The sequence below is a fragment of the Hippoglossus stenolepis genome, chromosome 22 (assembly GCF_022539355.2).
Source record: "Hippoglossus stenolepis isolate QCI-W04-F060 chromosome 22, HSTE1.2, whole genome shotgun sequence".
Taxonomy (NCBI): domain Eukaryota; kingdom Metazoa; phylum Chordata; class Actinopteri; order Pleuronectiformes; family Pleuronectidae; genus Hippoglossus; species Hippoglossus stenolepis.
Window position 1 is genome coordinate 15,485,548 of NC_061504.1, and position 13,055 is coordinate 15,498,602.

At 42.7% G+C, this 13,055-nt stretch overlaps 2 protein-coding genes across 5 annotated transcripts in view; both read left to right on the plus strand.

Annotated features, from left to right (window-relative positions):
* Window positions 1–5,028, plus strand: part of syt1a (synaptotagmin Ia) — a 125,245-nt gene extending 120,217 nt beyond the window's left edge. For all 4 annotated transcript variants that reach the window (XM_035147876.2, XM_035147880.2, XM_035147877.2 and 1 more), the window contains 2 exons: window positions 711–844; window positions 3,366–5,028. In XM_035147876.2, coding sequence (XP_035003767.1) covers window positions 711–844; window positions 3,366–3,572 — 341 coding nt within the window. In that variant the 3' untranslated portion in view covers window positions 3,573–5,028. The remainder of the gene's footprint in view (window positions 1–710; window positions 845–3,365) is intronic.
* Window positions 5,029–9,654: 4,626 nt separating this feature from the next.
* On the plus strand, window positions 9,655–12,976 carry LOC118101996 (NADH-cytochrome b5 reductase 3). Its single transcript, XM_035148118.2, has 9 exons — window positions 9,655–9,814; window positions 10,109–10,234; window positions 10,330–10,402; window positions 10,610–10,716; window positions 10,807–10,936; window positions 11,038–11,121; window positions 11,483–11,568; window positions 11,937–12,036; window positions 12,271–12,976. Exons 1-9 carry the CDS (start codon window positions 9,794–9,796, stop codon window positions 12,441–12,443), a joined length of 900 nt encoding a protein of 299 aa, XP_035004009.2. The 5' UTR covers window positions 9,655–9,793; the 3' UTR covers window positions 12,444–12,976.
* Window positions 12,977–13,055: the final 79 nt, after the last annotated feature.

The window sequence follows — 13,055 nt, forward strand, 5'->3', positions numbered from 1 at the left end:
ATTAGAACTTCTGTCTGTGTGGAAATGGACTGTCTCACCTTGTCCCTCTAATGGCTCAATTAAAGCACAGAAAACATTTCTCTGGCAGTTTGAAAAGGCGATTTACTGCCGACCCACTCGTCAGGTTTCGTCCAATTTACTTTCGATGACCATTTTGAGAGTGTAAACAAATCATGAGGAGCAGCGTCGCGTCATAAACGAAAGAGAGAAACACTGGTTTGTTGTTTTCACACACACACAGAGACACACAGAGACACACAGAGACACACAGACACACACTCTGCCTGATTGCCACAGAGTGGATGAAGCCGGCCACTTGGGTTCTACTTGAGATGCCGTTCAGATGAAAATGAGGCTCTGGTTAACCGAGTGATGGAAAACACAGGACTGTCACTGCCTTGCTTTTTAAAACCCTGCCCATCATTGATCCATCACTGACGTCAACACTTTGAAACTGTCATAATCAATGTTTTTATATTTACAGTGGATCGAACCAAAGCAGTTTAGCTTCAGATCCTGTTTTGGTTTCATTACCCGAGACTTTGCTTTTCATCAGCGTCGTTTTCAGATGCATCAGGAAACAAAAAGCTCAGATTTACAATGCAAAGATGCACAGGGTGTCAAGTATGCTGCCCTCAAGTGGCCACAAATCATTGTAATGCGCTTTTTTAATGGTTTGCGTTTATTCTTTGTGTTTTTTTCCTCCGCAGATCCATACGTGAAGATCCACCTGATGCAGAACGGCAAGAGGCTGAAGAAGAAGAAGACGACAATCAAGAAGAACACCCTGAACCCGTACTACAACGAGTCCTTCAGCTTTGAAGTCCCATTCGAACAAATCCAGGTAAACATGCAAGTGTGATGGATCTGTAGCTACCTGCCGACACGCGGCTTCATATAAGAACTGATAAGCGGGCGCTCGTTTACCAAATAACTGGTTTAGAGGCTTTTCATTATAGCAGTGTAATAAAAGGCACTCCAGTTTATATCAGCCCGGGTTTCCCAATTTGACAAGCTAATGAATTCCCTGCACTTTGCTATTGCCTGTAGCATGTAGCTCGTTATGATTTAGCAAAGCATACGAAGCCCGTGTTGACGTTTGGAGACAGAGAAGAAGTAAAAGCCTGGATCTTTTCCCCAGGAAGAACAACATTATCTCCTCAGGCAGTTAATTCAAATCAAATTGATTAAACCTGTCACAGCTCACAAATCACAGGTTTGGGTCCACGAGCCCCAGATTCAATTTAAATTGTGTTGATCCCAATCAACCCCGTTCAAATCAGGCTCTGACTTCGAGCTGCTGACACCAGCATGTTGGTGGAAATTTGCATTTCTTATCTCATCAGCGGGAGCCGGGGGTGATCGTTAAATAATTATTAGCCACTGATTGAATCATAAACTCGTCATTGGTTGTTTTGAACGTGGTCCTGAAAGGCACCGGAGGAAGAATATTAAACCTAAAGGTCAAGTAAAACTGCAGCGACGCTACTTGAAGAGGTCGTAAATGTGAAACTAATGGACTGTTGAAACATCACTGACGGCGCCGAGGCCGATTTTTAATAAAAACACTCTGAGAATTTCAAACTACAACCTGATTTCTCCAACAACAATAACTCTAAAATACATATTTAGTTTGTGAATCGATTTCTCTGCAGGTTTTCTTCCTCGTCTTGTTAAAATTTACACGGATCAGTCGCCCGACGAGCTTTCATCAGCGGAGGCGGAGCGTTGGATCACAGTTGAACTTGACCTCGGGACTATTTGTGTAATTAATCTAAAGATTTTAATTGTCTCAGAGATTGCGTGGGAATTACGAGTAGTGCTTTTAATTGGTCTATCAGGTTACACTAACAGAGGGTTTGTTATTCCACTATCTCCTCCGCACACACACAATTAGCTGCGACGCACTCGGTGACACCACTTAGATTCATTTGTTTTCATCCACTGTCTCTTACGCATGCATCTTTTTTTACCCATGATGCCACATTCCAAACTGTGCAACCGTGTCTCTGCAGAGAACAATCTAGAAAAGATCAGTATATTATTTACTGTATTTATCCTAAAGATAAATATAGAACAGAAATTTATTCAGCAAGATACATATCATAAAAAAGTGGAGTGTAAGATTCAGATGAACATAGAAATAACATAATACTAATCCATCGTTGATTTAAAAGAACCAAAGTCAGTTATAGTCTTAATATTTGCGAACTCTTTTTAATTTTAAATTATTCCGATGTTTGTCTCTATAAAAATCCAAAAGTTGTAATTTAAAGGAATAGTTCAGTGTTTTGGGAAATGGGTTTTTCTGTCATAGAGTGAGATGAGAAGAACTTTCATGTCTCTACATTAAATATCTTACTATATAAAGTTCAAATAAAACTCCACGTAAAGTATCATTGTACGCGATATACGATTAAAATAAAGTATTTTCCAAAATGCTGCACTAATTCTTTAAGATATGTGACGCTTAAACTTTCTTAGAAAGCTTTAAAAAACTGCCTACATTTTTTGCTATATAGAAAAAGATTACCTTATTATAAGATTAACCTTATTATTGCTATTTGAATATGTTGAACTTCCAGTAAAGATCATTATTGGAGCAGCAGTCAGTCGGCAGCAGTTCCGACTTCTCAGGGACGATTAGTGCGATTCTGCTAATTTCCCATGAATCAGTCTCGTTTCAATGAGCGAGTTGAAGGTGAACTGTCCCTTTAAAAATCAACTAACCCCCCGACCGGCCGCTGGGAACCTTCTCCAGTATTTCATTACATGGCGTATTAGACACGCTCTCACAACAGAGGTCCCGTGCGCATGCAGGTGGCTCCGGTGGATCGAAACTTAATCAGGGCTCTTTGTGCACTAATTCATATTCTGAGGCCGAGGCCGACGCCCGGGTCAGGCGTCCTCGCCGCGTCCCTTTGAATAAACACGTGCACGGGGCCGCGTCTCCCAGTCATCAAACACTCGCCTCTGTTTGGCTCCGATAAATAACGGAGGCCTGGTCTGGAAGGTCACGTCCTGTTAATGAACATCCGTGTGTTACGTATCGTTACGAGCGATAATCACACGGAGTTTAATAACACAAACATCTTCACACTCTGTAATAACCCGGGATCCAGTGGAGGCTCCGCTTTATTTACCGAGCTTCTAAAAATACAGTTTCAACGACTCCTCAGTCCCACGAAATAAATCAAGAATATAGTTTCACATTCGTGTTTTATTGAGAGCAAATAGAAGAACTGGGTCATGGGTGTGAGGGGGGGGAAGAGAACAGCGAGAGGAGCTCAACAACAGCAGACATCTTGAAAAACAAGACACCTCACCTCCGTTCATTCTCCTGACTCCTCTCTCTCTCTCTGCAGAAAGTGCAAGTTGTTATAACTGTGCTGGACTACGACAAGATCGGCAAGAACGACGCCATCGGCAAAGTGTTCGTGGGCCTCAACAGCTCGGGGACGGAGCTGCGCCACTGGTCCGACATGCTGGCCAACCCCAGGAGACCCATCGCCCAGTGGCACGTGCTGAAGGTCGAGGAGGAGGTGGACGCTCAGCTCTCCACCAAGAAATAGACAGGGCCCTTTCAGCACCTGCCTTGTAGTACTCTTTAGCCAGTATGTGTAAATACCTCAGTGATATATGGGTCCATCCATGTAACCCCCACCCCCCCCTCCCTGTCTTTCAGCCCTGAATTTCACGACGATCCCTAACTGTTGAAACTTCCTGTCACGTCATATCCTCCGCTTTTTCTATCAGGTCCCTACTCTTCTCTTTTGTTTTCTGAAAATAGTTTTTATTCTTCGGTTCCATCCTGATTCTGCAGTTTTCTTTCCTCCCCCATCAAGCCCTGAGACGCCCCCGACCAAAAGCCCCCTTCTTTTAAGCAATATGATCTGTATAGATAGCGCATGACTGAAAGAATTTATTGTACCACAGTTGTATATATAAGTATGCAGACAAAAATGATTTCTAGTTTATGTGTTTGTATGTTGTTACCCGTTTCCTAATCTGTGTATATCTCGATGTTTTTAATAAGATGTTCTATTTTAAATTATGTAAATGCAGATATAGAGGAAAGCCAATATTATATATCCCAGGATTTAAAAATTCTACCTTATTACCTTATTGCATTCCAGATATAAAAAGGGAAAATGAATTCCAACCTGCTAGTGGGGGATATATTCACGTTGTAAAGGACGACGTCAGCGAAGGATCATCACAGAAAAACCGGTGGATATATATATATACACACAAAGCTCCAAAACACAAGGCCATTAACTGCTATGGTTCTGTGGGGGGGAAACTAATTATGCTGCTGGAAATAATACAAGCACATGATTTCTTATGACTTTTTCTACTTATTTCTCAATCAGAGGACCTACGTGTTGAGCTCGTTCCCACAAACAACACAAACCCGTCAGCGTTTCCTTTCTCCATGTTCGGCCGTCAAAGTGAAGTAGGTCCTCGTTTTAAAGGCCGTCGCTCACTTCTACTGGCTTTTGTTTTTATTTATTTATCTTTTCCAAAAAAAAAGTGGGAATCGAATCCAGACTCTTTTGTTGTCCCTTGAGAAACGGGCCCCGTGTGGAAGAAGCACCTGAGCTGTAGCCATTGTGTCCTTAAGCTAATTTAACAATACTTTGTTACCTGCTTACTTTAATCAGCCTTGTAGTCGCTGTGGGTTCGTTGCATTTAGGCCGGGGTCCGAGTTTAAAAACAGAAACAAACAGGGAGTCGTGACTCTGGTTTGAAGAGGAATATTTTTTAGAGCAATTCAGCGTCTTAACTATTTTTAGTAAACTGCATGATTTTTTTTACACTCTTTACTAAAGGCTGGGACGGGGCGGGGGGAGGAGGGGGGGAATCTACTGACACCAGGGGGCGCTCTTCTGACCTGATCCCCTTTGCCTTCAATCAGAGGAGAGGAGAAGAATTAAAAGTGCGTTTTAAACTTTGGGGGTCAGGGTAATATTGACGGAGGTGAAGCGAGTTTCTAAACACTGCCATTCCCGGGGAGGTGACCCGTGTGGGGGGCTTCATCATACACACTCCCACTTGCTAGTGGTCGTAGCTTCGGTTTATCGGGAACAATGTCTCTGGCTGCAGCGGTGCCCTCGATCGCAGTCTTTGCTTTGCGTTGCCTTCTCACAGTGACAATAGAGCGAGCCATGTTTTACTGCCAGTTCGACCTTTTTACGTGGCTGCTGTTTTTGCACTGGATGTCTATGAACGAGCTTGTTGACTTCTGTGGAAAGCGTTTTTTTTGGTTTTTTTCGGGAGCGATTGTTGGCTGGTTTTTGTTTCAGGACATGTGTTCAGATGGGGGCCAGAGATCCTCCTGATTGATGAAACTAGAGCGAGTCGAGCGCCTGCACCTCCGCCAAGGTCCAACGATCCCTTCGGTTCAGTCAAGCTGCTCCGAGATCGCTGCGTTACTTCTTTGAGGAATTAGCACAAATCTAGAAAAATGAAATCTATGTGATAATTCCAGAAATGTCCGACTGTCTGTGGCAAAGAAACATTCGTCTTATCGGCTTCACACTGGATTTTCTTGCAATTTAGATACGTTTAATATTTAAAAACTTTTAATAACCAAGCGACCAGCGCTCTGTAGCCGCAGCTCGTTCACCACAACTGATTCTCCAGTTCAGGTTCTGCGTCCTGAGTCGAGCTCCACTGAACTTTAATCAAACAGGTGAACAGCTCTATGTGCAGCAGCTCTACTGCAGGTCGCTTTTCAGAAAGAAAGAAAAGCTGCTTCACCACAGACCAAACAACAGACACTGCACTGGTGTTTTAGAAAGTGCAAATAAAATTTATTCCAGACTGGATGAAGGGAGCGTTCCTCGATCACGTCTGCTCCAGAAGTGACTCGGCTCTTCCTTCACTCATCTGACACCTTTTCACCAAGTTTCACTAAAAACCTCTTCAGTCGTTTTTTTTGCGTCGTCCTGCAAACAAACAGATGAAAAGTTTTCACCTTGGCGGAGGTAGATAAAAAGAAAGAGGAAAGAAAGAAAAGCCCTGATGACAAATCACGTTTCAGCCAACAGCAGTTTTCTCCGTTTTCGTTTTCTTGTTGGCGCAGGACTTCACGGAGAGAGCGTGAAACAACCGTACAAGTTAATGGTCTGTGTAGGCTACTAGTCCATCATGTCCTTTACTACGGGTCCAATTAGGAAAGGAAATAAGTTTTACTCCATGAAAAACCATGAAGTCTCTTATCTCGGAGGAACCTCTTGCATATACTCGATGCTATAGCTTCAGGAGGACTTTCTAAATGTTTTCAATGTTACTGTGTGGTTGATAGCACTATTATGAAAAAGCTACGTGTCATTCCATAGGAGTCTGCCGAGGACTGCTTTGTGTATCACTGTGACTGCCGTGTGTGCTTAGAGATGTAGACTTTATCAGTAGGTAGCGAAAAAACCAGTTTGTTCTGTAGTGGTGTCGTAGCGTTTAATGCCATTTTCCCTTCTACACGCAGAGATAGAGATAGAGAGAGAGAGAGACAAAAAAATTAACCAAGGTGGGGCGATGTTTGACGATGTTTTATCCGAGTGCAGCGGTGGTGGGGGTCGCTTCACGCAGCATTTTGTTGAGCACTGTGCAATATTTGTATGTTCATCCCATAGTGTTACCGTGGGTGGTGTTGCCTGGGAAAAAAAAGAACGATTCTAACCTTTGAGGGATTGATCGGAGTCCAGAGGGAAACGGTTAGGACACAGCACACGTGGATTCAACACGCGGGTCGGAGCCCGAGGCCCGTCGACCTCTGAGGGCTCCCTCCCTTCTCGCTGGTTTGTTTTCTCCTCTTGCACACAGATCCAGCATCAGAAGCTTTCAGGGAGTTTAATACCAAACCACACGCATTTACGTTTTAAAATATATAACCCCTCGGAAAAAATGCCGTGTATATATTTACATAACCCTTGTGAAAAGATGTAGATTCAATATAAAGTGACATAAATGGGATTATTCAGCCGCAAAATATCATATCTGTCTCTAACTATCTGTCAATCACACACACACGAAGAAATGTCGTCGACCAACGTTTCCTTTTTTCCATCGTGGATCTTTGTTTCACTTTAAAAAAAAAACCTTTTCTATTGGAGATGAAGAATCTGAATGTACAGTACAGAGCGTGTTGGTGTCGATTCCTTTAACGTGAGATTAGATGTACTTTGCACTTTTTGTTGTAAAAGAAACGAAATAGTCCTTTTGTTTATATTTTTTCAACTATTAGGAAATTCATTTTATAACCCCCCCCCCGCCCCTCTCTGTCTGATCGACTCTTTTGATTTCACGCCTCGTTCATTCGTAGATTCATGAAATTCCAGTTTCAGCTTCAGATCTAAATAATAAATAAAAAACAAAAGAAATGGATTCAATTGCAAACGTGGCCCCGAGCAAGTCAACAGGAAAACACTGACAGACGTGTGCAGGCTGCATGTATCAGGGAATCCAGTAATGGGCAGCATTGCAGAAACCCATTGGATTGGGAGGCCTGTAGAGGGGGGGTGGGGGGGGGGAAAGGACCCCTCAAAGCAAAAAGCCATTACCTGCACTGCAACGCAATGCTCCTCTTATTACGGTTTCCTACCAAAGTACGCACGAATAATCAAACCCCCCCCCCCCCTTAAATTCTGCTCTTGTAAAAAACAGAGAAACACACCAAACCTGATCAAGCTCTCTTCTGTGTGACCAGGACAACTCCAGATTCTCTCCAGTGACACGAGGGCCACGCTGACCTTTCACAAACCAAGCTGTGTACAAGTCTTAGAATCTGATGCTGTAGAAAGATCCTAGTTGCCTTTCGTGTATATCAACTGCCTGCTTGAGTAATTTTGTGTGTGGAACTTTTTTCTCTGTGATCTCGTAGAACTGTTCTGGGGTGTGTTTTTCCTGCCATATCGCTCGCGGTGCCTGCGAGCCGCCGACGGTTATATTTGCTGTGTATACCTTCATTTTTGACGAGGTGTTTTACAGTTTCGTTTCACTTTGTGTAGTGATTCACTCTGTGGAGTTTTCTGACTGTTGTTATATAACTTCATATACACAAATGATCAATAAAAAAATGTTTTATTTCCTGTTGATACAGAAGCTCATCATGTCGTGTCTTCATGTGTCACGATGCACCAGGTTTCATTGGGGCAGATGTGGAGGCTGCCACTGCCTCTAATGGGATCTTATAATAATAATAATAAAACCGTGTATTGATCCACGTGCAGCGCTGCAGTGGGAGGATCGATCTGCAGCAGAGTCACGTGAGTCACTGCTGCTGCACAAACTCCACTAATATCCAACAGCAATGTGCCTCCATGCTTCACTCCTATGACAAATTCCAATTTCAGTGATGGTGTTTGTCTCTAAACTTTCAACTGGCTGGTGCATCATGGGTAAGACGGGTCACTACTGCCCCCTAGAGGACGTGAAGCAGCACCACACACTGTGTTTTCTCTTTGCCCCGAGCACCAATCAGCTTCCATCAGGGGATTGTTCACTGACGTCGTTCAGAAAACATGGACGTGAATTTGTCCTCCACCAAATGTTCGACGTCTCATCGATGTGAAGCTCGGGGATCAGACTCTCGTGCTGCTGCTGTGACATGAATCTCATGCGGACGTTGAGACTCAAACATCTGGATGAGGCCTCAACAGAAACTATAAAAAACTATTCCATCATTACACATGTCTGATAGTATCTATTCTTTATATATTCTTAATTCCTATTCCCATCAGTTTCATCAATGACAAAGGAAATATCTCTAGAATATTATCAGTGAACTTCTGTAGCCTATGAAAATCATCTGCTTTTAAACATTAACCATTAATTTCAATGTATTTTGTGAATTCTGCCCCAAAGTTAATCACTTAAGTTGAGTCTGTAAAGTATTTTCCTGAGAAGCACGAACATCAAATCATTTTCTGTGGATTAAGAGCAACAGGTGATATGAGTTTTTATTTTTAGTTGATTTCCTAAAAAGGCATAAAAGCTATACAGTTCTTTCTTTAAAGTAATAATAACTAAAATAATAAATAGATAAATATGCTGCAAACAGAGTAAACACACACACGAGCATCATTGCACTTATAGATCAGTCACGTGTTTGACAAACAAAAATAGAAATAAAAAAGTGAATAACTTCAAAAATAAAAGATGTTCTTCACTTCCTAAAGTGTCTAAATTTAATATTTCTTTTCATTTGCTTTTGTTGCATATTATATAATATTTATAGCTGCAGAATCAAATTTAAAGTGAAATATGAGCAGAACCACACTGTGATATCAAACTGTTTATTCTCATTAAACATTAAACTCATTAAACTCTTTTCTGTTACTTGTGGACTTTTATTTTTTTGAAGTGTATTCTTTTCCTGCATTCTATTTATCGGGAGCTTTTAATTTTGAGAGGCCAGACAGGAAGTGTCGTCAGAGCATCGTTATTTGCAGAAGTTAGCTAAAGTTAGCTGCTTTCATACCGGAAGTGCGATATTTTATTCAGTTTAAAGATAAAACCCGTATTAACATGTATGAAACAGTAACTTATTAAGTATTAAGACTATTAATTATATATAGAAGATACTAAATGTTATTTTAAAGCAAATCTAAACAGTGTTTTTCCCAATCGACGCTTTTATTTTCCAAAACACACCGGACGTTGATGTATGTTGGAGCTAGCTTAACTTCCGTGTGGCGCAGTCTCGGTTGGGTCGCGGCGCTCGAACCTTCAACGTTTTTTTTCCTGCGTCTTCAACCAAACGCGTCTGTTTTTTAGAAGAAGTGACTGAAAGATGTTTTCCTACATCATCGGTGTAAGTATCCGACCCGCGGCCGGGCCGCCATGTTGCGTGTTGACGCGCTAGCCGCGGCTAACTGGAGCTAACGCGGAGGAGAAGTTGAGTCTGGAACTCAGGAATCATCGTGACTCACTCGGTCCGTCTGTGGATCAACTGACGGGAGACAACGCCCCTCAGAGGCCGCACATGGCTGCTGGCCCCTGTTAGCCCCTGTTAGCTCCTGTTAGCTCCTGTTAGCTTCTCTTAGCCGCTGTTAGCTGCTGTTCACCCCGCTGTTAAGTGTCTGACCCCCCGCTGTTTGTCCTCCAGCTGATCCGAGGAGGCTTCGACAGCATCGTGAACCTGATCTTCAGGCTCCTGTTCTCCAAGAGGAGACCCGCCATCACCTTGGAGGACCCGAGCATCAAGTACGCGCTGCGGCTGCTGGACAAACAGGTGAGACACCTACCGCGTCCGGTAAAAACACGGAGGGCTCATAAAGTGTTGACATGGTGACAAACAACACGTGTGTGTGTGTGTGTGTTGCACAGATCGTCAGTCATGACACCCGGAAGTTCAAGTTCGCTCTTCCGTCAGCTGATCACATCCTCGGACTCCCAATCGGTCAGTGATGTCATTCAATCAATCACGTGTTTGTGTTTGTTTACTTTTTAATTTTTTTCCCTATTCTTACTTTCCCACTTTGCTGCTGTGACAGGACAAATTCTTTATTGTCGATTTTCTGTAGCTTGATTTGTTTCAATAATATCTGATCTAAACGTTTAAATGTGAGTAGGTTTGTTATACGTTGTTTTATCTGATGTTTTCTAGGTCAGCACATTTATCTGTCAGCAAAGATTGACGGTAAACTGGTCGTGCGTCCGTACACGCCGGTGTCCAGCGACGACGACAAAGGTTTCGTGGACCTCGTGGTGAAGGTGAAGCTTCGATCGAACTCGCTTCTCTTCTAGATTTAAAGCTGCTCTTTGACTCTTTTTTTAAAAGTATTTTCCTCTGATCGTTGTCAGATTTACTTCAAAGACGTTCACCCTAAATTCCCCGAGGGGGGGAAGATGAGTCAGTACATGGAGAGCCTCAGGATCAATGACACCATCGACTTCAGGGGCCCCAGCGGTCTGCTCGTTTACCAGGGCAAAGGTCAGTGGTGCAACACCAAGCCCAACTAATAACTGAGCTGGAGTCAGTTTTTATACAAGTTGAGCTCTGAATCTTTGACGCTGTGATTTCGTCCTCTTCAGGAGCTTTTGCCATTCAAGCAGATAAAAAGTCTCCAGCTGTGATTAAGACGGCAAAACACGTGGGGATGATCGCTGGAGGGACGGGTGAGTTCGACAAGAGAGGACGTTTGTCTGTCTGCAGAATTACACAAAGAACTTATGAACATAGTGTTTCCATTGGCGACTGTTGGGCCTCGTGAAGGTCTGAGCTCTCCTGAGAGTCTTTTCTAGTTTATTCTGTAAAAAGCAGTTTCTCCTCACAGGAATTCAAGATGTTTATTTGTTCACAGTTTATACAAACATGTGAAAAACGTCTGCAGGGAAACTCCATTAGAAACAAAAAGGTTGTTAAGTAATAAAGAAGCAGCAATAACAGGCAGTTTTTCTCTTTTAAATTTTAGTTCTGCAACTTATCATTATTTTATTCGTTAGGTGATTAATCTAAACTTTCTTTGTTGTTTTCCAGGAATCACTCCGATGCTGCAGCTCATCACAGCCGTGATGAAGGATCCCAAGGACCAGACGGTGTGTTACCTGCTGTTTGCCAACCAGGTGAGTTTCATGAGTCAGAGTCAACGCCTGCGTCACACTCAACTGTCGGTCGAAGCTTTTCTCTCTCCTGTTGTTATTCTAGTGATAACTCAGGTAAACATCACGATCTAAATAATCCCTGAATCCAGAATAAGGTCATAAGTAGAAAAGATGTAATAATACCCAACAGTTAATTTATGTCATAAACCCAGAATCTATATTTGATTACATTCAAAGATATTTCTATCAATGTGCACTGTCCCTGTTAAATTCAATCTAATGGACGTCACTGTACAGGTCTTACTTTAGTTTATACATAACTTAGAATCAGTGGTTTTCATCCAGTTTTGAGTATTGATTGCTTATTGATGATTTGTCTGTCGTCTCAGTCGGAGAAAGACATCCTGCTGCGACCGGAGCTGGAAGAGATTCAGGTCAACAACCCGGATCGATTCAAGCTGTGGTTCACTCTGGACAAGGCCCCAGACAGTGAGTTCACATTAGTGCTGACAACGCTCTCATGTTATCTGATGGTGTCACACAGCAGATCCTGTAGATTCTCCTATAAGAAATAATGGCTGTTTGCTAATAGATGAAACATGAATGTTACTGATTACACCACTAGGTGTCAGTAGTGTGCACTGTTAGATTTAAACTTCACTATGATAACCATTATTATTATTCTGGGTATTTCTTGAGCTGTGGTGTTTCTCCCTGCATCAGACTGGGAGTACAGTGAAGGCTTCATCAGCGAGGACATGGTCACAGAGCACCTCCCCCCTCCCGGAGACGACGCCCTCGTGCTCATGTGCGGCCCCCCCCCCATGATCCAGTTCGCCTGCAACCCCAACCTGGACAAAGTTGGCCACTCCGAGGATCGCAGGTTCACCTTCTAGACGTCGACGGCTAATTCAAAAAGAATTATCTCTACTCCAAAAAGCATTAAGCACTCATGTAGTCGGGTATTTGCACTATGTAAACAATATTTATGCCGTGACATTCATCATGCAACAGAATCACAGCACGGACCAAGACCTGCAGGGAGAAAGTGTGACGAGAGGGAAGTTGAGTATGTGTGAGTTCAGGATTCAGATGTATATGTGGAGTTGTTCATGTTCGGACGAGAAACCAAAGTGAGATATAATCAGCTTGTGGTGAAATGAGGAGGTGATTTAAAAAAAATCTGTTGCTAAAGGAACCCAGTGTCAGGAGGTTTACTGGCTTTAGTGCCTTAACACTTGCAAAAGCTTTTTTTATGCACACTATATATAATCGTGCTTCATTTATATGGAACCACTCATTGTCCCCGAGAGTTTAACCTGCTGTTTATCTGTGGTTTATTCTGCTCAGACGGATTTGTTCATGTTACTGATGCGACGTCTTGCTGCTTGTGTTTGAATATGCAACATAAAACCCAGTTACTATTGAACTATCCACGTTTGGATTTTTTATTTAAGTGCGACCGCAGTGCATGATGGGACCATCGACTGTCAACAAGGATGCATTGT